This window comes from Haplochromis burtoni, unplaced genomic scaffold, assembly GCF_018398535.1.
Source record: "Haplochromis burtoni strain Fernald_Lab_line unplaced genomic scaffold, NCSU_Asbu1 Contig_26, whole genome shotgun sequence".
Classification (NCBI taxonomy): domain Eukaryota; kingdom Metazoa; phylum Chordata; class Actinopteri; order Cichliformes; family Cichlidae; genus Haplochromis; species Haplochromis burtoni.
The window spans coordinates 1,899,579-1,923,871 of NW_024582387.1; the positions used below are offsets into that span (position 1 = coordinate 1,899,579).

At 38.0% G+C, this 24,293-nt stretch overlaps 1 protein-coding gene across 5 annotated transcripts; it reads left to right on the forward strand.

Moving 5' to 3' along the window:
* The first annotated feature begins 266 nt into the window (after nucleotides 1–266).
* Nucleotides 267–24,244, forward strand: lactbl1b (lactamase, beta-like 1b). 5 transcript variants are annotated; one of them, XM_014332260.2, is made up of 10 exons: nucleotides 267–471; nucleotides 1,479–1,540; nucleotides 3,389–3,467; nucleotides 5,063–5,138; nucleotides 8,841–9,021; nucleotides 10,370–10,476; nucleotides 11,917–12,074; nucleotides 18,359–18,606; nucleotides 21,342–21,447; nucleotides 22,172–24,244. In XM_014332260.2, the coding sequence occupies exons 4-10, from the start codon at nucleotides 5,079–5,081 to the stop codon at nucleotides 23,148–23,150; spliced, it is 1,839 nt and encodes a 612-aa protein (XP_014187746.1). In that variant the 5' UTR covers nucleotides 267–471; nucleotides 1,479–1,540; nucleotides 3,389–3,467; nucleotides 5,063–5,078; the 3' UTR covers nucleotides 23,151–24,244. The 5 variants fall into 5 exon arrangements, with proteins under 5 accessions (XP_014187746.1, XP_014187745.1, XP_014187744.1 ...); XM_014332259.2 differs by lacking the exon at nucleotides 1,479–1,540 and having other exon boundaries at nucleotides 3,389–3,488; XM_014332258.2 differs by lacking the exon at nucleotides 1,479–1,540.
* Nucleotides 24,245–24,293: the final 49 nt, after the last annotated feature.

The window sequence follows — 24,293 nt, forward strand, 5'->3', positions numbered from 1 at the left end:
ACAAACAACCTCAAGCTCCATAACCTCATTAATGGGCTGTAATCTTTTCCTGTCACTAAAACTATGTCGAGTCAAGCAAATAGCTCCAGTTGGCTTTTTTATTTTGTTGAGTAAGCTTTTACTCCAAAAACCAAGTGCCATGCAAATGCAAATACAAATGAAAATGCCAAAAAAAAAAAGAAAAAAGAAGAAGCAGGAAAAAAAAAAAGAAACCCACACACACATAAAGCACATGCCGCACACACTGAGAGGGCACCTATTTTTGAGCTATGGCAGATGTGGCCATTGGCTGTGATGGTTAATCCAGAATACTGGGTTTGATACAAGGAGATTTAGCCATAACCATGATACGAACATCTGTCAGGCTCCCCTTTCGAGCTCTCTAACCCAGGCAGTACAAAAGCGGAATATTTTTTCTCTTACCATTTTGATGAAGAAGAGGAAAGGCAGTTAATAGTTTCGGAACCTGAGGTAAGTGCACAAGGAATTAATCAATGTAGGATGTTCCATGGCCTAGAAAAAGAGGTGCCTGATTCACTACCGCTTATGTAATATGTTTTCCACAATTCGGATTCTACATGCTTAGTATTTGTGATACATTCAAATTGACAAATGTTCTTTATGTTTTTAACAAATATTATTCAGGCGACAGTAAATACAACTGCATTTCATTAATACATATACTGATAAAAGCAGGTATGACAATGCAGTTACAAGTATACTGGACAAGGTGGAGACATTTAGACATTTCAAAGACAGTATATATATATATATTTATATATATATATATATATAATATTAATATATTACTCAGTAGGTGAACCAGTGCTAACTGTTTCAAAGAATGTAAAATTGTATTCTCATTTGTTTTTTGTTTAGTTGTTTTTTTTAATGAAAAGAGGCTATATGGGGTTGTGTTTTAATTAGTCAACTTGGCTTAAAGGTTATACTTTATCAGTTGACTCAAGTGTTGTTTTGCTCCCATCATGGATGCATTTGATTTCAATATGACATTCATGCTATCATCTTTTACAATTAGCTGAAGATAATAAATGCATATATCATCTGAAATTTGCAACTGCACACTTAAATGCAGATAGTTTGAAGTGTTCAGAAGTGGTTTATTATATTTGAAGTGTTGCAGTGTCAGTGTAATGTAGATGGCACTCTTAACTTTATAAAGTTTAATAAACCTCTGCATTTGATACTCAAATTATCTGAAAATGTGGTCAAGTTCTGTCATTTGACATTTGAATTTTCTTTTATACTTTGCAAAAGCACTTTTAATTCAGGATCATACCCTCACTGCCTGCAGCTTGCAAAGAGCGTAAAATAACTGCACACGCAGCCCACATTCACAGCATGACATGTTGCCTTGTATAAAAATGAGGGGGAGGGGGGGGGAAAATGTGAGCATGCCAATGGACATGACGATTTTAGATTGACTGATGAAATGAAATTTTAATGATCCTTGACAGAAATTGGGTCATTGCAGCAGCATACAGCACAGAAGGAAAACAGAACAGATGTTGAAGGCAAAGTAAGTGAGGCAATTAACGATGACATTATTACAGCATTAAAGAAAATGATTCTCAAGATGCAATGTGTCCTAGAAAAATCAATATGATGTATTAATCATCGAAACATTGCTGGCAAAAGGTTCCATTAAATAAGGGAATAACTGTATTAATTACTTGTAAAATACCACATTCAGCGACACATAAGCGATAGGCTAATTATTTTTTAAGGTCACACTCTTGGTGGGCCAGTCAAATTTGAAGATAAATTAATGAATAAAAAATGTCAGATTACATTCGATAGTATGTTCTCATGACTTTAAATACACTGTAGTCACCTAAAGCTACTTTTTGTTATCACTGGGTAAATTGGGTCTGCAGCAAATGAATTATCTATCCTCAGCAACATTTGTCGAAAAAACACCCCAAAAGAGCCCAAAACGATAAGGGTTTCATAACATTTATAAACAGAGATGGGCAGTAATGTGTTAAAAGTAACGTGTTGCAGCAGAGGTTCCCAAAGTGTGGGGCCCGCCCCCTGGGGGGGTGCAGAGCCATTGCAGAGGGGGCGTGGTATGAAAAGAACATTTTTCTTGTAAAACAAAGGGGGGTCTAGCAAAAAAAGTTTGGGAACCACTGTGTTACAGTAATCCCATTACTTTTTCAAGTAATGAGTAAAGGATTAACATTGCAAAAAAAGTAATTAGATTACTGTTACTTTCTCGTAAGCACGCTGCGTTACTGCATTACTAAACCGTGATTTTGTTTGCTTGATGCAATGTGCATAAAGTTAAAAGTTTAAAGCTAATAAAACAAGTTTTAAAAATAGACTTTTTAATTTGATTCACATTTATATGATGGACTATGCAGAAAAAATATAAACTTACCTAAATAACTAAGTAATAGAAACGAATTACTTTTGAAACTAAGTAATCAATAAAGTAACAGGATTAATTTCTATAAGAGGTAATCAGTAAGTAGTAACTAATTACTATTTTCAAGTAACTTGACCAACATTTTTCATAACATAGTGAAGAAATACTATATTTAAAGACTAGTCGATGTCTCTCATTCAGACTACAGGTAACTGTAATCTGCTAAAGCAATCACAAGGCGGTTTCTGGTGCAGCACACAGAAACTTTTAAGATTATATATGTTCTACCATATTAGCATGTTAGCATTACCAAGGCACAGCAGCACTTCGAAACAGCTTTGCAATTCTGAAACAAGCTATGTTTCTATTTTTTTTTTTTATTGCATCAGCAGAAGCTTTTTTTTTTTCAACAACCGAACCATCAATTCTGATATCAGACTAATGACACTGCTGAAACGATGCAGCCTCATCAACACATATAGCTGCTCTGTAAGCAGTGAGTAATTTCAGCTTATTACCCCTGGTACACCGACCCAACTGCCAGCTCATGTTTTAGCCCTGCACTGAATATCTGATTTAGTTTTAATTGGTTTGGAGACCAACAGACGAAGGGCAAACTACAATCGTTTTTTGTGTGCTTCTTTGCAACAGGATTAAAGGTAAACATGCATAATCCAGTGTAATTCTCTAGACTGACTGAGTGACCTTACAGTCACATTCAATATCAGTAAATCATTTTTGCCAGAAAACAACATCCATGCAATAAATATTCAGTAATCCAAGTTGATGACTGAGATGCAGAAGTCCTCCCCTTCACGTGTCACCCTAGTTTATTAATCAGCAGATGCTTGAATTTTATTTTAGCACTAAACTCAGGGCTCAACAAGAAACAACAATGTTATTGTATATCCTGCCTTGTTATGATCAGCTCTCGTGTTTTCTGGTACTGATGTGCTTTTTTTCTTTTTTGTTTCTTCTTCTTGCTTTTGAACAAAGGCAGAAAATCCTTGACTGACCTGAAGACATTTAGTCGAATGGCAAGCGTGTAACATAAAGAAAAACACAGGAATCTCCAGTAAGCACTATCTCAATACATGTATGTGTATATATGTAGCTATGACATCACATTAAAATTGGAATAACTGTGTGAAAATCATCAAAAATTTTTAACTGTATTATGATAATAAATATATTTAATTATATATATATATAATATTATATATTATATATATATTATAAGATATATATATTTTATAATTTAAAAAATTAATCAACAGATTCTGTTTAAAAAGAAAGAAAAAAACCTTAGTTTTGCTTTTGTAAATGTTTGTGTTGTAGTCAATGATTTAGGCCCTTATAAAAGTTGTACAATAAAGACATAGTATACGCTTACTGAAATTGGAAGTGGTAAGTTACTCAAAGCACTTCAGAGTAATCAGCCTCTCTCCTTTCTCTCAGCCGCAACATACACTGAACCTTTAGATAACATGCTCCCCACTTGAGAGTGGGGAAGAGCAGTTTAAACTTTACTCCATGATTTGATTGAATGCAGTACCCTGCACTGACATTTACCTTTACTTGTAAGCCAGCAGCGATTTGTACTATCAAAGGTGGATTCAAAGCTCCACCTTTTGCTGCTGTTTTCTTGATCCAAGTAGCTATCTGCATTGTCTGGGGAAAAATATAAACAACATTTAAATTCAATATTTTGATGGAATAAATTCATAAATTGGGCTGGATTGTATTGGTAAGTGTGCATTCAGTCAGTGTTATTATAGACACACGCTCCTCAATCCCAGGGTCTCAATCCTTGTAACCTTATGCCTTGCTGATGTCAGAACTCGGAGTTTGCCTGTTATTTTTTTCTCAGAACTGCAAACACAGCACATGGTCATTGTGGCCGACAAGTAGAAACAAGTAGACTTTAAACTTCTGTCTCAATTCTGAATCCAGCCAATCCCAGTTCTCTTAAACCAGACACACTCTGGACAGGTTATTACAGGACTGCTCTCAAGTCACTTTATTTTATAGATAGCACAACCAGGTGCAATATATGACTTCATTCAATGAGAGTCTGATCTCGTCTCACCCCTCTCTGTGATGACAGATCACCTCACCTTTTAGTGTTGACATTTGTGAGATATACACTATATATATATATATATCATGGATAGAACACTATTCAAGTAATACTTGGAACAAAGTAGGTCATTCCAGGTCATCAGTGATTAACACTTCCTTTTTTGACTCTTGTCTATTTCATAAATTTTGACTGATTATTTGTTCATTGGTAAATTCATCGGCTTTTTGAGCTTTTGCAGCAAAAGGTCATCTGATTCTCAAATGTTTATTCATGATGTTGCAGGTCTTAGTTTCCTTCTCCAGCTCTGAGCTATTGTAATAAATTTACTGTCTTGCACTCAAGCGTTGCTCCACACTTACATTTTACAGCTGTTATTGGTGGAGTTGTTGTTTTGTTTTGCTTTTTTAAATCTGTGGCTCATCCATAGCACAAAGGCTATTGATACCCTTAATGTTGCATCACTTCCCCTTCCTCATCTATACTGAAAACTACAAAAATATTTCACTTTACAGTAATACAGCAAAGAACGCAGGCTCTGCGCAGAAGCACTAATTGATTTTTTCTGTTTATTTTTCTTCATATAACAGCTGGTGCAGTAAAACCATGGGCAAGTCAGGGAGTAAAGTTCTCATAGAAACCTCTGTGGATGGGGTTCAAGCACAGGTAAAAGCAGCCACCTTGAACACAACACACAACCTTCACACACAAACACATCCAGAACCTAACTGGCAAACACATATAATATCTGTGTGTTCTGTAAGAACCCATTACCCTACTGTGAGTGTTAATGCTCTGGTGGTTAGAAAAATATGTGTTTCCTGGTAAAATGGGCCAGCTGCTGTACTCTCTGGCTATGACAGGCTATGCAACCAGATCAGACACAGCTTCCTTTCACACTTCAATTTTTTTCACATCCCTCCATCATACCTATAATCATCAAAATACATTACTGTGCTTAGGAAAATCCATTTTAGCCATTAATAACAGGACTAAAGAGTTGCTCTGAGTGATGGATAGAAAAACAGTTATTTTCTCTTCAAAAAAAGAAAAAACATTATATCTTTATGTAAACTTCTCACAAGAACCGACGTAGCTAGATCAAATTTCCAGTGTGATCTTTGTACTGTAACTTTTTAAGTAAATTAAGAACATTTTACAGATAAATCTTCACACTTTTCTTGCACTTTTCCCTATACACAGCAAATCTCTCCAAATGCCGTGGGAGATGTTTTAATTAACGGCCATAAATAAAGAAAAAAAATCTTTTGGCACCATCATCACTTTAGGTCATTTTTTTTAAATGCAAACAGTGAAGCCAGATATGATGAAATCAAAAAGAAGAAGAAGAGAACAAATTTAACAAAAAAGTAACTGCTAATTTCACAGAGCTTGAATTTCTTATCACCATAATTTACTCTGTTTAGAAACAACTATTAGTATGAAAAACGGACCATTTACAAACTGGATTCTAAGTAACTGAAGGTTTACTAAATTTAATGAGGCCTCAGAGTTAGTATTCATTTAATTATTTATACTAAAAATAGATGCACTTGTGTAATGGCTTTGTGAATAAATGGCTCTCTGCTGTTGTTGTTGTTGGACCTTGCTGAAGCGTTTTCTAGTCAGACAGTGCCTCCTTTTTTAACTCTGCCAGAGACTTTACTTTGAATCAAAGGCCTCTGTTACTTTTCCAACTCAGAAGTCTTTGTGCTTTGTGAGAGTTCAAAAGTGAGACCTCTGAATTAAAAGCATTTCCTTTTCTACACTTCTTCAATGAGTTCAGTGTTTCACATTAGGGTAAATTGTGCTTTTTCTTTGCTGTTCCTTTCATGCCCTGTCTAATGGATCTGGATAGTGTTACGCTTCCTGGAGCAGGATGCACAGAATTAAATTAATATTTCAAAATGTTTATAATGTTTTCCTGCTGCACGCAGAAATGTGCTTTCTTCACTTAAAGCTCAGCTTTACCATCATATTAAATGCGAGTTCACCCTGAACAAGGGCATGTACCAGCAGGAGTTTGTGACATTACAACTTGTTCGCATCCAATGATGGTCCAGTGCAATAAGGCGGAAAACTTAGACAGTTCAGTGAAATAGGACACACATTGTAATCAGTAGGGAAACATTTGAAACAAATAATATTTTAATATTAACTTTTTAAATTATTTAATTAGGTAGAATGCGGAGATAGATAATCACAAAAGTGCTAAATTATTTATAGAGCTTAAAACATGTTTAAAGGGTACCTTAATATACTGGATCTTGAATGAAATAGACATGTGGAATTTTTTGGGAATCTCAGCATTGTTTTAAATAGATACAGAAGTTAGAGACAGCTGTTGTTTAAGACCACATAAAGAGGAGGCCACATTCACTGTATAAACTTATATTAACAAAACAAAAATCACTGAAACTATAAGAGCCTGGGGGCCTGGCCTTAAAAAGGTAGGAGTCTAAGGCTACATTCACACTGCAGGCGAAAGCGCATCAAATCAGATTTTTTTGACCCTATGCGACCCATATCTGATCATGGTATGACAGTGTGAACGGCACAAATCCGATATTTTCAAATCCGATCTGGGTCACTTTCGTATGTGGTACTGAATTCGATACATATCCGATGTTTCAGAAAGCGACTGCTGTGTGAACGGTCAAGTCGCATTAAATCAGTCTTTTACGTCACTGACACAAGACAGACGCCAATTATCAGCGCCGGAGAAGACATCGCGAACGCTTCCTGGCCAGCCGGTGAAACTGCTGGGAAGACAACGTTGGAGAAACATTAACATTTTATTTGTACTGCATAATCTGCAGATTCTGACAGAAATCTGCAACTATCCTTTGAAGCACCGCTCCTCTCTAAAACAGCAATAAGGATAATTATTAGGTTATCTACATTATTATGTAAATAACAAAATAACTTGAGGCAAAAATTGGGAAACGTGAAGTCCGAGCAGACAAAAAAAATCCGATTTGATCAAAAAATCGGAATTGAGCATTAAGACCTGCAGTGTGAACGTAGCCTAAGCTGACCACACAATGGCCCTAAAACCCAAAGTTTCCAATCTTCAACTAATTAAAAAGTGCATAAACTATCGAATAGTACTGTAAAAAAGAAAAAGACCTAAATCTCAAAAAGCCGCAAAACAAAATAAAAAATAAAACTATTGGAAAAGAGACTCCTTTTCTCCAGACTTGCTTAAATTGGTTCAGTTGTGTCCTTGTCTTTGCTTCAGTGTTTCACGCTCATATTTTAAAAGAGACTTTTGAATTTCTAGCACCTAAACTTTGAAACAGACGTCCTCAGTTTATCAGATCTAATGAATCTGTGGTTTGTTTTAAAGGCTGCTGCCCATTGTCTGTAGCCTTTTGTTCTCCTAATATATGTGTAAAGGACTGTGTATGCATGAAAGACTGTGTTCACATGTATAAATATGTACACTACTTTTTAATGTGGAATGTTGTTGTTGTTTTTTTATCCAAACTTTGAAGCACTTTAAAACTGTGTGTTTTAAAATGTTATATACGTTATTATTATTATTAGTATTCCAGTGCGTAATATCCTTGGTCATCTACTGTACTTTCCCCTCAGTGCCCCAAATTTTCTTTCATTCCTTAACCTAGCTGACCCAAATTTCCTGTGCCAAGTGAGTGTACTTTTCAACTTATGCTATGGCTAAAAGTCATACCCTAACACCCAATCTCTACTTGTTCTTGCTGACTGGGTGCCATCATTGTAAGCTCTTGTGACTCGGTGGTGGGCTCCACAAGACGAAGCTAGACTGAAGTGCATTGCTTCACTGGGATTAGGGATTAAGATTTCCCTGGCTGCTTTGGTTGAGTAAATCTGGGGATTATGATGTCGACAGCCTGTGGCTGCAGGAGAGGAAATTGAATTGTGACGGACGGAACACCGATGGCCCAGAATTACAGCGCAGTGAGTGAGAAGTCAGAGATGGGAGTCCGTGTCTGTGCCTTTCTCCTGCTCAGGAAAACCTCTGCTGGATACCATTTACTGCCTTAGGGGTGTAGGGATTGCTTACATAGCAGAATCAATCTGAGTAGATGTTTAGGATGTTGATTGTGTGCTAAGAAGATTTCTGTGTCACTGGTAATCCTGCTCTGACCTGTGAAGCATCAGGTGGTGAGTACTGTGAACTGCAACAGGAAACACTTACATATTAACCAAAGGATTTCTCACTTGTTGTACAACTGAAGTCAGTGTTAAAGACAATATCTTGTCTCTATGTGTGAGACTCCAAAAACATGAGAAGCTGTGTAAATCTGATGGTGTAAGATAACAAACTGACACATTCAGTGCCAACTTACTGTGTTCATGTGTGCCTGTCTGTCTGTGCATAAGCCAACCCCTGCTGTTGCTCCTCCTGCTGCTGCTGCTGCTGCTGTTAAATTCGAAGGACAAACTAAAACCAGCAGGATGAAGGTGAAATGGACCCAGCTGGGTTTGGTGTTCTTCCTCATATTGTCACTGGTGATGACAGGATGCTTCTTCTGGCAATATCAGATGCCAAAAGTCCAGCCAGGTGAGAGCACGTGATTGGTGTCCGGTGAATAAAAACCTCAAACAAAGCACATTTATATTGATTAACATTATATTAATTATAACACAGATGCAAATAAAAAAAGTCACAATTTAGGGATTTTATACAGGCTTTTTTTTTAAATAGTTATTTAGGTCAGGCTAAATATTGCAATTAGCCTCCAGACTGTGAGCTGTGGATTATTTGAGATTTCAAGCACTCTCTTGAGACTTGAAATAAAATAAACTGTCTTTCATGATATGATTTTTCACACAAATTGCACAAAAGTATTATACTTCTGAAATGTGTTTGACGTGATTTGAGTCACTCAAGTCTTGCCTTAGACCAGGGCTGCCCAATCCCAGTCCTCGAGAGCTACTATCCTGCAGCTTTTAGATGCATCCCTACTCCAACACAGCTGAATCAAATGGTTTGATTACCTCTTCAGCATGCCATCGTGTTTGGCAAAGGCCTGATAACAAGCCATTCATTTGATTCAGCTGTGTTGGAGTAGGGATGCATCTAAAAGCTGCAGGATAGTAGCTCTCGAGGACTGGGATTGGGCAGCCCTGCCTTAGACAGTTTGCCTTAAAACTGTCTAAAAAGCAACTGGAGAAGCTTTTTTTAAAATCTTCACTGTGCTTTCTTTCTGGACAAATGATTAATATGCACTTGGTTACAGCCAAATTAATCATTTGACAAGCAGGTCCTCAGTGTGCTATCCAGTTACAGTCAGCTCCTTAAGTACATCCACTAAATGCCTCTTTCTTATCTGATGTGAATGCAAAAATGAGACACTCAAGATATACAGATCTCTTAATTATGAGATAAAACAATCTCATAATTGTATGATCTTTATCTTGTAATTATGAGATGTACCAGTAGCTTTCTTAGTGGGAGGATTTGTAGCATCATTGCAAGTTCAAAATCTCAGAAAGCGGCTTCAGGTAAGGTAAGATAAGAACTTTAATGCAGTAAAGCAAACCCAGCACAAGATATGTAATGTGATTCTACATGAATAAAGAGGATATTAATGGGAAAGGTCTTTTGAAAGAAATCAGCTCTTTAGAATTACAAGGGAAATAATAAATCCATTAAAATATTACATTAATGCATGACGCAGTCACATGCTTTTTGATGAAAGAGTTATGTATCGCACGTTTTGTGAAATTGGATCCTATAAGAACAGTGAGGTTAATTAAAAAAAAAAAACAGAATTATTGAACCTCCAGCTCACTTAGACTACATTATACTTGCCTTGACTGACAGTATCAAGTGGTGATTCCAGTAGTCTACCCTCTCCCTCTGCTCTTTATTTCTCTTTTCCCCTTGTACTGTCTATACCACCCAGATGAAGGAATGGGTCGCAGTGCCAAATCAGAGATGATGTGTCCCCGTTTCCCAGAGCCTCTACCTCTGGAGCATCCTATCCCCAGTCTAAAAGAAGCATTGGAAAAGGTGATGTCATGCACAGACCACAGACTTAAATCTGCAGGCGCTTTTCCAGCATGTCCATTTAAGTCGGAGTAAATTTACAGGCTGGCCGGTAATCCTTAACACCAAATGTCGGTTCAGTTGACAGAGGGAGATTAAAGACATAGTGGATGAAAAATCTGAGAGTCTGTCTGAGCAAAAGGTTGTGTTACTGTAGCCAGGAGGTTGCACTGTAGCACCCACTAGAGAATTTGGGAATGCAATGTAGTGGATGAACATAACTGCAGTAACCACAGAAATAAACTGAAATGAGCATAAAGTCTGGTAAATCTAAGGCAGAGCAGATGATTGCCATTTACACTTTAGTTTGTATTTTCTATCATTTGAGAAAAGCTTTTTTTACTGTAATCTCAGCAGCCACCAAAGCCAAACAGAAAATGGATAAAAGACATGTGAACATTTGATCTGATTACATTGAAAATGTTCTTGTGCTAACATTGCCACCCTCTCACCTGTACATACTAATGTAGTGTAGTAATCAAATTCAGTCATTTCTCCTAATTAATGTAGTAAGATAGCTATACCATACGCTTCTTCTGGGGTATACTCTCAGCAGCATATTAAACATATCAGGTCCCCATAAGGAGAATCATGTGCTAACGGCTGTCTAAATGACTCGGGTAAAGTTTGTAGCATGCCTGCTTGTTTTTGTCTGCTTCCACTTGTCTTTGCACTAGGATGATGTCAGCGTAAATGTGCTGTCATATTCGTTGTGTTCCCACTAGTGCTGTCAGTGTTAATCTCGTTAAAATTACGTTAACGCCATAACGCGGCAAATCTCCGTTAACGAGTTACCCCAGTGTGTGGGGCTGGACAGTGTCATGTTAAAAAGCTAACTGCGCTAACGCACTGCGTGGCACATCCGACATACTGTTTTACTTTTGTCCATGACGCGCTTACCATCAGGGTCATGCTTCACATGAAAACCAAGATAGTTCCAAACGCCAGATCTGAATGAGGGTGGGGGAGGTTTAATTTCGGGTAGCGTTGAGGCAGTTGCCATATTGCAACGAGCTTAGCTTCTGTCTTGCTAGCTTGTGCTGCGCTCAGTGGATCTGCCCTCGACAGTGCAGCCTAGGCGAGTAGTCGAAGGCAGATCCACTGAGCTCTCAACACAGACAGCATCGTCAGAAGAAAAGTTGATAAAATAAATTTTAAAAAAATGTATTGTTCGATACAAATGCGTACTGAACCGAAAGCACTGTATCGAACGGTTCAATATCGATACGAGTATTGTTGCACCCTTAATAAATAGATAGATAGATAGATAGATAGATAGATAGATAGATAGATGCCACCTTCATATCTTTAAAATAAAGTTCTAACATGAAGCAAAGAATAAGAAGTTCATTAACTGGAAATATTTTGGAACTAACTACTCACTTCTTGCTGTGTCTCACCCAGGTGGACGTTTTGCTTCGGCAGACCATCAACCCTATCAGCCTTCCTGCCTTGTCGGCCATCGTAATCCTAAATGACACTGTTTTGTGGACAGGCAACTTTGGAAAGCGGAATGCCAGCGACCCTCACTCAGGACCAACAAATGAGTACACAATCTACAGGTGAGTGCCTTAAAGCTCATTCATAGGTCTTATGATCCTGTCTATAAAAGTCCAAACTTCATTAAATTGCTTGATTAAAGAAGAAAATATTGAAAATATAAGGAAATATTCATAACAGCTTGTGAATAGAATAGTCTTCCCTGGTCCACAAAAAATAATGACATAATGATAATGAGGTGTACATTACCTGTTCAATTATATATTCTTGGAGCAGCAGCTGGAGCAGGTCCTTTATAGAAATCCTCTTAAAACCAAAACTAAATTAAGCTGTTTTCACACAGGCACTGCAGCCCCGACCTTTTCTGGGAGTTACCAGACAGAGGTGCAAATGTCAGATCAGGCATTAGCCACTCTTTACCCTAACCAGCTCCCCTATACAGAGTCCATGTCAAATGTGTGAATACAGCAACCGATATAGCAGTCCAGTGTGTGCATCATGTGTTTGCCTGCCGCACACAATATATAAGCAGTATTTCCAGTCCCACATGAATCATCAAAAAGTGTCTGAAGGTCAAATGTGAAAGCATCTTTAAATTTAATATCATTATAGTTTGTTTATTTAGCTCTAAACTAGTCATACTTACATACAATGAGCCCAAGAGTCTTGGAATCAGAGATAACAAATGTATGTGTTTTCAAATGTGAACTTCCTTCAAGCTCATTGAAAGTCTCACATTTATAATTCAGAAGAAGGCATGACCTCTGTCTGATCTATTGCCAAACAGCTGATGCCATCTTTTGTTACTAAAATGTTAAGTGCTACTGCTTCCACTATTAATGTCACACACACACACACACACAACCACATCGTTCTTTTGTGCTCGTTAAGCTTTTTAGGAGTTTGCTCGATTGGTTTCTTGCAGCCTGTTAGTTCCAGCTGCTGATTGCCAAATGCCTATTTATTGGAACTGGCTGCTGCCTGTAAATGTCTGATTTAGTTTACCTGTTGTGGATGCCTTCTATGGTGCTGACCCTTGATGCACCCACTGCCGCTACCTGGGTAACAGGTGGAGGGCTAGATCATGTTACCAAACAATTCAGCCAGCACACATCTGGATAGTATCAGTGTCATGACAGTCCACACTAGCTCAAGAGGTTAAGTGAAATGAGATCAAAATTTATAACTTCTAACAATGTTCAAAGTCAAAAAAATGCAGCAGATCAGATTTTCATGATTTTCTTTCTTTCTTTTGTGTTTTTAATCAAATAATTTTCTATTTCAGTGGAAACATCTCCTCTTGTTATCCATGCAAACACAAGCAGTTTGTGAAATACTCAAGGGATCATGCACTACACATGCAATTCATTCATTTCTGTTTCTAGACCATTACTTTGTGTTCTGGGGCATTAATCGTACTTATTTATTTATTTATTTTACTTGAACGTTTTTCATCAGACCTGTTTAATATCTATGCCAGTGCTGAGGGTGAGAAGTTAAAGTTTTACAGCACTTTTAGAATGCTTAATTCAGCTGTACTTAGTAGGAAAGCAGCTAATCAGATGAGATGATTAGCTAACTTCAATCCACCCATTTTCTTAACCACTTATGAGGGGAAGATGGGGCATATCCCCAACTGTCATAGGTGGAGACACAGGGTGAATCCTGGACAGGCTGTCAGTTTATCACAGCGCTAACTCACAGAGTAACCAATTAATTTGATAAGCAATAATCTTTGGAATATAAAGCTGGAGTACCCTGAGAGAACCCACAAGGGGAGAACCTTCAAAATTGGCATTAACAGCTAAGGATGATGCGAAGATCTACTTCCAAAGCTATCACAATTTATCCTCTTGGGATTTCATCCAAAGGTGATCACAATTTGTCAGGTTTAACTAAAGTAATTGACCTTTTTCCAGAATGCCAGTGTATCTAAAATTGGACTCTAACACTTACCTCAAAAAGAAATAGTCGAACCATGAAAAAGACCTTAGAAATGTTACCTCACTTATTGCTTTAAAGAGGTATAAAGCTGGAGGATTTGAGAAAGACAGATGAGTCAATCAATGAAAGCCTCCAAATCGGACTTTAAGTTACTAAGCTGGCGTCCTTCGTTTTAACTATAGAAATGTCAAAGGTCTTTCATCAGACCCTCTTTGCCCAATACATGCTGTAATCTGAAACCCCAGTGTTCAAGTTTGTAAAGCAGTCTTTCTCTTAAAAACCCAGTGCTAGAAAAATCATTACATGATAAAAGGTTATTGTCTCACACTTAATAAGTTTTCTCTTTATTTACATAACAAAGCCCAATTTTTAGTTATCACTCTGTTAGAAAAATACTAAGAGCTAGTCGAATACACAAGTACAGTTTATTTTCTAATGAATTACCAAAAATGTATTTAAAATCAGTGTACACCCATGCTTTCCACTGAGCCAAATTGCTCTTCAGTTTTGTGCTGATGGACTTCTTCTATCCACAGTTTCAAAAAATTAACCCACATTGAAACGAAATACCAAAAGATGTGAAAAAACTCTAATTGCAAGATGTCTTAAAGTTGAGAGTGTACAAAAAGATCAGTGATCAAGTAGAAATGAGTGAAAACACAGATGCAACGGTAATCAGGTGGTACAAAATAAGCCACAGTGCGACTAATCAAAGCTGAAGACGCCGTCTTCCTAAAATGACACCACAGACAGTGCAATCTGTAGCTCAACAGGCAGTGCTTTAGATTTGGCACAGCAGTCACCAGTGGAAATCAGAGTTTCTGTGACAGCTTAGATAGTGTGAAGAAAAATGCGTAACTCCGACCTGCATGTAATAAATCTCAGTTGGTCTTTTGCACACAACTTCATGCATTTTCTAAAGAAGTTTGATGAGTTAATCATATTAAATTAAATTAAATAAAAGTTATTTTTTAATAAAAAAATATTTGTTTGTTTGGTTTTATGGGTGACACCAAGAAAAAATGGGGCTCACACTGTGAACTACCTCAGTGAATGCGTAGCCCGGACAGTGTAGAATGGAGGTAGGAGTGTGATCATATATAGCAATGCAAAAGTTACTGAGAAAAAGACGTGTATAGATTGCACCACCGTGGAGTGTGTGAGGAGGACCCAGGAGCAGACGCAGGCAAGGAGACAGACTAAAAGGTGAGCCTTTATTTCAGGCTAATATACGTGGAACATAAAAGAAAGTGAAAACAAACTAGAGCCCAAAAAGACTGAGAAACTCTGACTTCACAAAGAAAACTATGAATCAACTATGGTAGTAAGACGGCTATGAACTAACAAGGAAGCTATGACGACAGTGACTATTATGACTGTGAACTATGACATTAACTATGATCTTTGAACTGTGACTTGACATGGGAAAAATAGCACGACCCGACAAAGACTGAAGGGAAACACACAGACTAAGTACACACAAGGGGTGATCATGGGAAGTGGAAACACATGAGGAAACAGCCGGCACAATAAATCATAATGACACCATAGAAAAAGTGTAAACTAAGCACATAGAACATGGAAACGAGACTTTAAAAATAAGCAGGAAACATGACGGGACGCAGACAAGAAACATGGTTGACAATATGAACCACACAGACATGAAATATGACAGCTTAAGACATGAACCAACAAGAAAGGCCTAACCACAGGGGGCGAACACACAAATGGCTCTAAAAAGCAAAGAACTAAAACTGAGCAATTTAGGAGGTAATATCTAAATTAACTTAACATAAACAATGAATAGCAAAATACAAGGAAAATCAGATCCTAATTAATTATAGCAACAACCAGAATTTAACATATCTTCAATAACATACGTCAAAAATAAAAACTGAACTCAAAATGCTGGGTCACAGACCCAGCCCATGACAGATGCACTGGTTTACTGAAGAAACCCAAGAAAAAAAGATACATGATAAAGCACAAGGGCAAACTAAAATCAAAGAAGAAAAACTGGAAAGAAAAATAAAAGATGGTTAAAAAAATTGACCTTTTTTCAGTTGTTCAGATTTGAGGACGAGTTTGGTCTAAACAAATAGTGATAGTTGGGGATGGATATGAGAAAAAATAACTAAAATAATGCCACTGAAAATGTTGTTGTCTCACCAACATAATACTGCACTGAATATCCTACTACCAGTGGAATTACTGGACTACTTCATGAATCAAAGGAGATTACAACAGAGGACACATAATAAATAATTTCAGAATACAGCATTAGAAAATGTTATACTCTACTCCTAAAATAATTACCTTACCTTACCCTTTGTTATCTCTCTGTGTACTCCAGAGAGATAACAAAGGGTAAGTCTGAAAGAATGCTGCAAATTCCTTGAATGAATCCTTAAAAAGAATGCCAAGAATTTCAAAAAGGTTCCAAGGACTCTACATAAGAGGTCAACCTCAATTACAACATTAAATCTTCCTTATACATTAATAATAAAAAAAATCTATAATAAATAGTGTAGATTTCCAGTAGATAAATGGGTGCTTTATCACTTTTCTCTCCTTCATAACTCGCTGTCATCTTGCTTTCTCCCTCTGCTGCTCTTGCACACTGTGTCCATCACCATTATTTGGCTATGATCATGGTGCTGAAGAAGATTTTGCACCTTTGGCAGCATCTGCCTGAAGGGACTGATTTCCTTTTTCTTTGAGCCCCTGTTTTCTCCAATTCTGTTTTGCACTTTATGTATTTTGGCACTTTATTTTTTTTTGTTTTTGTTTGTTTGAATTTAATTTTTTTCAACAGGCTGTTTTGGCTTTAACACCACTTCACTGACTGGAGAAATTTGTATTAGTGTACTTTGAAGTATAGTTTGTTTAATTAACAGTTAGATTTGCTTAAACTATTAACTATTTAAACCAACTATTTTATTATATTATTATCAGTATGACCAAAGTCATTAAAACATCTCAGTCAGAATATACTTTAAATTGCAAATTCATTTCAGGAATTTATTAAATAAAATCCCAAACCCACATATCAGTGTAAATGAATTCAAAATTCAATCTTCTGTGCACACAGCTTGGACTGATCAGTCGGTTTTTGAAAGGATAACTCAACATTTTGGAAAAATATGTTTAGTCACTCCTTATCCACACAAGGAGTGATTTGCTCATGGCACATCACTTTGTGGTTGATGGTTGGCTGCTTGCAAAAATTCCAGTCTCCGATTGCCTAGATAACCCTCTAGGTTACCCTGTTTACCCTACCCTGTCAATAACGTGCATCCTGCACTCTCATTAGTATTTGCTTTAGTTATTCGCCTCAAAGCTTAGAAAAGCCTTCTACACAGGCAATTTCAGCAAAAAAGAACAAAGAATAATAAGCTAAATCCACACCTGAATAGCTGCTTTAATAGTAACAATCCATATAAATTTCACTCAGTAATAAACTGAATTTGATAACTGGGATTGGCACCAGCTCCTCCACAGCCCTGAATTGGATAAGCAGAAGAAAATGGATGGATGGGTGTTAGAGTTTGTATTGTTGATTGTCATTTACGCTTAGAAATATCTACTTATATATGCTTAGAGTTTTGTAATTAGTTGTAGATTGGTAGAGGTTTTGATCCTTGATAGTCTGCAAACTTTGTGTGTATTAGACAGCACTTTGGGAGCATGAGAGGTCATACCGTGTCTTATTGTTTTATGGTAGGATTAACGTAGTTGCGTCTGTTCTAGTCTAAGTGCTCTTTGTTTAGATGAACTGCAGGACTTCCTCACCGTGTTATCTAGGATGAACCATCTAGGGTGAGGGGGAGGCTACCCTCTTCCTGACCAAGGATGTTTGACACCTTTGATCAGCAGTAACACACACACACACACACACACACACAGGCAAGGTACTCTTTGTGTGTATGTAGACGTCATATGTTAATGAACTTATGCATATTCATGTAACCTCAATAAAAGAACAGTGGTACGGGAGGACGGACGAGAGCAACTGGGGTCAAGCGAAGGAACGGCTTGCTGTCCGGTTCTCTCCCGTGCACGAGAAACATGAAGAAGCTTGCCTACTTGTGTCTTGCTTTGCAGTGTAATTATATTGTCTTCAACGTTCCAGCGGATGGGTTCAAGCTACAAACCTATCAATGGGTGATACTGCAGCAAATGCAGAATATAGCAGTTATTGCATGTTCATCCTGGGGGAATGTTTAGTGTCACTATCTTAAAAAAAAACAAAAAACCTGAATATAAGCCAGGGAAGGGAAAAGGAAACCAAGGAGGAATACAAAAAATATGCCTCAGTGTGTGATTAAAAAAACCTTTTCAACCTTAGCTATCTTTTGCTACAACAAAATCATATCATATTGCTTTGTTATCTCTCTTTTAGAATTGCAAGTTTATCAAAACTTTTTCCAACGCTGATGCTGTACAAGCTGTGGGAGGACGGGAAGATTGGCTCTCTTGATGACCCTCTGGAGAAATATGTGGAGAACTTCACCATCAAAAACCCTCTGGGGAAGATGCGAGACTCCGAGTTGAAATATGTGACAGATGGCCTGATATTTCTCGACAGTGGAGAAGTTCAGATCCGCTCATCTTCAGTCACTCTACGGAGGATGGCTAGCCAGCTCTCGGGTACATATTTATACTATATCCCTAAAATAACACTGAATTTTAGCCTTTTCTTGTTAAAAGAAAACAAAATGCTTCAGCAAAGCGGCAGTTGACTTTTGGGTTTGCATGAAACAGCTTTTTGTCAGCCAATAAACAGAAGTTTATAAATCACAAATTTATCTGTATCTATAATTCATGTGTTAAATATCTGATTGAACTTTAAATAATTTCAACCAGCTACTATTGTGACACCAAAACAGCCCTGACCTGCCACGGCATGGACTCTTCTAGACCCCTGAAAATGTGATGTGGTATTTGGCACGAAAATGTTAGTAACAGATCATTGAGGGTGCTGCAAGCTCTGAGTGGGGCCTCCGTGGGCTGGACTTGTTTGTCCAGCACATCGTACAGATGCTCCATTGGACTGACACCTGGGGAATTTGGAGACCAAGTCAACACCTCAAACTCATTGTTGTGCTTCTCAAACCTTTCCTAAACCATTTTTGCTTCATGGCAGGGGCACGTTATCCTAGTCAAAGCAGCCAGAGCTAGATACCACACCTTTCTATTAGAACTAGCATGAACTTTTCAGCAATTTAAGCTAAAGTAGCTCGTCTGTTGGATCAGGCAACAGGTGACAGTTTTTGTTCCCGATGTGTGTTAATGGACCTTGGCCCCTCATGAACCTGTCGCTGGTTCACCACTGTTCCTTCCTTGGATCAATTTTGATAGTTTTATAGGTGCCCGGAACCAGCTATCACAATTTCACTCGCAATCCTTTCAGTTACATATTTTTGCTGCTTCTAACACATCAACTCTTAGGACAAAATATTCACTTACTCCCTAATATCTTCCACCCACTAACAGGTGATGAAGAGATAATTAGTGTTATTCACTTCGCCTGTTAGTGGTCATAATGTTATGCCTGATTAGCATATACATGACTGTATGGTTTTCCATACCGGCCTAATAAGGAGGCTGATTTTGCCAGTGGTCCAACTTGCAGAAATATTGTCGCCCTCTCCTTTGAGAGAGTGTTTATCAAAGGTCTGCTATTCTTTTTCTATCTCTCTTCCGCCTCTTCCAGTTTCCAGTTATTCCAGTGTTGTTCGTGCAGTTGACCTTTTATTATCCCAGGAGATTTGGTGGCAGACAAAATTGCACAGTGAAAGTGAAGCTTCTTGGGAACCATTCTAAATGCACTGTTCAACAGCCTATCAAAGATATCAGAAAAACAAAATGAGACCAACTTTGAGAGTATGTGCCTCAAGAAACAAGTTTTTGATTGAAAACCTCTTGAGATAATTTCCTTTCAGAGGAAGAAAGAATCCCAAGAGCCATTAGCTTGCAGTTAACATCAAAAGCTAAAGCAAAGAAAATTAGCTGTTGCCACTTCAAGGTTGAATTTATAATCAAGCTGGAACAATAGAAGGGAACAAAGGGACAGAAGAGGTTTCTAGGAAAGCTCTTGCTACATGCTTGATTCCTGCGACAATATCTATTTATTTATTTAGCAATAATATTTCTGGAGACTAATGATGCTTTATGGATCGATTTTGAGCTGAAGCAAATGATTCATGAACTGATGAGCCAAGTGGCAGTAAACCTACTATTACTGTGTCACGATGAAGAATTTGGTGCTTTTCCACAGCACAATAAATTCAGTCCGTCTGGATTTTGTGTGGCTCAGACCCCTCAGTAATATGAAGGTGTCTTTAGAAAGTTGCCATTTTTTATAGAAAGTTGCCAATTTTCTGACATATTCTGACAAACAATTAATGAATGAAGGACAAAAACAATGTAGCTGGTTTGACCTCCCTTTTTATGGCGGAGGCGATCGTAGCTCAAGAGTTGGGAGTTCGCCTTGTAATAGGGAGGCTGCCGGTTTGAGACCCGGCTCCGACAGTCTTGATCGTTGTGTCCTTGGGCAAGACACTTCACCCGTTGCCTACTGGTGGTGGTCAGAGGGCCCGGTGGCGCCAGTGTTCGGCAGCCTCACCTCTGTCAGTGCGCCCCAGGGTGGCTGTGGTTACAATGTAGCTTGCTATCACCAGTGTGTGAATGTGTGTGTGAATGGGTGGATGTGTAAAGCACTTTGGGGTCCTTAGGGACTAGTAAGGCGCTATACAAATACAGACCATTTACCATTTAGTCATTTAAAGCCATTTAAAATCCCTTCCTACTGTTCTTCTAATTTAATCTTAAACATCTATCTTTTCACTTTCATTGATATGCATAAGTAAAGCAGACATTTAAAGGCGCTTGCACTACTTGCAGTAAAAAATATCCAACCCTCAGGTGCTGTTTAGACTTGTAACATTTATTCAGATAAGACTTCAGATAAGAGTTGCAATGAACATGCCTAAGCAGGAAACGGTTTATCTGAAGAAGTTTTCAATAAGTAACACTTCTGTCTGTGTAAAGAATTTAAATATGAGACACACATCTATTGCAAGGAAGGATAATAGGTCTTTAAATATCCAACCATATCTCACAATTTGTCAACAAGTCAGAGTGGCTGAACATCATAAACCTTTATAGAAAACTGGTCAAATATGTCACGTACAAAGAAAGTGCTGTTATAAGGTAAATGAAATAATTATTAGAGTGAAATATAAAGTGATGATATGTGTTTGAGAAGGCTAAAGTATACTAATGCAATTCACCCTTTGTTTTTGTTTTTTTATTTACAAATTTTACTTTTCATTTTATTTATTTTTTTAAATTTAACACTGTTTTGCTGTTGTTTAATCCAGGCCTGCCCAGGAGGCTCCGAGCTACAAATTTGCTTTGGAAAGGAAAAACTCAATCTGCAATCAATCTTCTACAAGATGATGTCCTCGTCGCGGATCCAGGCACCAAGTATGATTTCTTTCATTGCGGTGACGTCAGTGTTTTCATGGGGAAATTCTGACCAAGCAAATAAGTGTTCCTGCAGTGTACAAATATTATTCTGTTACTTATTTCTTACATTAGAACTACATTCTGCTTCGTAATGACAAAAACTGTAATTACAATAATCCCTCTTGATGCTACTTAGATTTTACCTGGGGAGGATGTATAATTAAATGTCAAGTTTAATTAGTTCAGGTCTTTCCACACACTGTAACTGTCTCTACATATTACACTGATTAGTAAAATGTTTGACCTTTGAGTAAACAAGTGTTTTCAAGTGATATTTTAATATCTCCAGCACCATATTGTGTTTGTATTAAACCTGCAGGGACCTGAGCTCAACTAAGAAATAGTCCATCAAATGTGATTTGGAAGCAACGTGTAATTTTTATTCTTTAATATTTGTCCCGATGAAACAAACAAGAATTAATATTTGAGTGAATCGGTCTTTAACCTGCTAGCTCCATACTGCAAAGTCTCTGTGATGTTGTACTGCACCCCCAAGGGAGCAGTCTATATTGCGTTCTCTGCTAGTGAATGGGATTTTTATGTGCTAGGCTTCCTGCATTTTCTGTCCAAAGAGCGCGCTCACTTAAATTACATGGAATATTTCAAGTATGGTGATATTTAAACGTGAATTATCATGTATTCTTCTTCATTCTCCCAATGCTTTTTATATTTGTTCTTGCAGATGTCACTACAGTAACCTTGCCTTCTCACTACTTGCTCATGTGATGGCAGAGCGAGTGGCCGGAGTTGACTACCAGCGATGGATCACAGAGAACATCCTGGACCGGCTGGGGATGGAAGACACCAGCTTTGACCTCACCCCAGGGATGCAGAGCCAATTGGCTGTTGGAGTGTACTCAAATGGAAAACCAGCCCCACTCTATGACCTCGGCTGGTATCGGCCTTCTGGTCAGATGTTCTCAACAGCTGCAGATTTGGCCAAGCTTGCCATGATGCTGCTGGGTGCGTATCATCGCAAGCTGCTGGAGCCAGACTCTTTGAAGATTATGCTGACCCCACTCTTTAGGTGCGATAAGGATTATTTTGCTAACCGTACTGGAACGCCATGGGAGGTGAATGAGCTGATGGGCTATGAATTGTTGCGTAAAGATGGGGATTTGGATGGCTACTCTGCCACTTTTTCCCTGGTTCCCAGACTGAAGCTTGGCCTAGTGGTGCTAATGGCAGGCAGCCGATCTCAGAAACAGGATGTAGTCACAAAGGCCTACAACCACATTGTCCCAGCCATAGAGAGAGCCTTCAGGGAGGCCACAAAGGTCCTTGTTGCTCCTCCAAACCCTGATCATTACATTGGATTTTTCACTTACAGCAACATCACTTTCTATGAGATCAAAGTAGGGCCAGACGGAGTCCTTATCATGCAGCAGTTTGGTCCTCAGATTGAAGAGCTCATACCAGAGAAGTACAGGACAATAAAACTTAACTACCTGGTTGATCGTGTGTTTAAAGTGGTGTTTGAAAAAGAGTACCCTTGTGTTTTGCGAGTCGGCACCGCTTCAGTGTCCCTGGAAGCCCAAGATGGCCAATTATTTAACTTCTACGTGTTTAATAAGCAGGGTTTATCTCCAGGTTTTGATGCACCAGGGCTGAACACATATAACGTGGTCAGAATACCCCGTAGGCCATCCTTCTCCAGCTGAATTGCAACCGTGTTGTGGCCTAAAGACAAACGTTGTGTCCTTGGGATGTGTAAGGGGATGTAAATAGACATTATAAAATATCAAAAGACTGAAGTGAGATGTTGCGATTATTCTAGAGGTCAAAGACATGATATTGCTTTTGATATACAGAGAGCACAGATAAGCATGACATGTTCATCCAGCTGTATAATGTCCTTCAGAGAAAATGTATTAAATTCACTTCTGAACAATGCATATGAATATCCTTCTCACGCTGGCCCTTCATTACACTTGAGAACTAAACAATTCGCACTGTGGTGGGAGTGCTTGTGTTTTTTTTCCTGCGCTTCATTTGAATTTCACATCGTAGTGTCTTTCTTTTCTTGAGTTTTCATCAGACAGAACTGGAGAACAGCTCTTATTGTGGCCATTTACATGAATAGTTACATTCATTCTACATTCAACTCTTAAACTGTGACTGAAGTTGGATGAAATATGTCACTCATACATATTCATCTTTCTCTGGAAAACAATGTGTTTGTGTTACTTTACTCATGGCAGGTAGAAGTAGAACATTTAAATGGCAAACTGGAATGTCACCTATTAAATAGGTATATTGCCACAGATTTGAAACTGCTGGGTTAAAAGCAACAAACAAGCACCGACATGTCACTAAGGTACAAATTGTTTTTGCTCCACAATAAGAGGCGATTAAGGACAGGAACACTTCTGGGTGCCTGTGTGACTCTTTTCTGTATAATCCCTGAAAATGGACTCATTCATACCGACCTCTAACACCAATATGAATATGAATACTCCACTCCGAATGCTGCGAGAAGATAACACATTCAAGAGAACAAAAGTAACGTATAATGCAAAGGCCGATATTTTGTTTTGTATTAGACAGCATGTCTGAGAATTTTATGGAAATGAAATCTGTATTGAAAATGTTGTTTAGTGTTCAAGCATCCAGTCCAATGAGTGAAAGTGAGTGAATGTGAATGCAAAACTCCCTACTGTATCCATTTCATCCTGCTGTGGCTTGCAGAACTGCCATTCTGCTATTCAATTCAATGTTGTCACAGCTGACTGATTAAAGTTTATTCTGATCAATATTGGAAAGCATAAAATATAATTTGACACATGCGGTGTAGTGGAAAATTA

What these genes read in the sequence shown, in the direction of transcription:
- lactbl1b (XM_014332260.2), top strand. Translation starts at nt 5,079, where the DNA reads ATGGGCAAGTCAGGGAGTAAAGTTCTCATAGAAACCTCTGTGGATGGG. An exon ending in TGGATGGGGTTCAAGCACAG is followed by an intron (nt 5,139 to 8,840) that starts GTAAAAGCAGCC and finishes TCTGTGCATAAG; the next exon opens with CCAACCCCTGCTGTTGCTCC. An exon ending in GATGGCTAGCCAGCTCTCGG is followed by an intron (nt 18,607 to 21,341) that starts GTACATATTTAT and finishes TGTTTAATCCAG; the next exon opens with GCCTGCCCAGGAGGCTCCGA.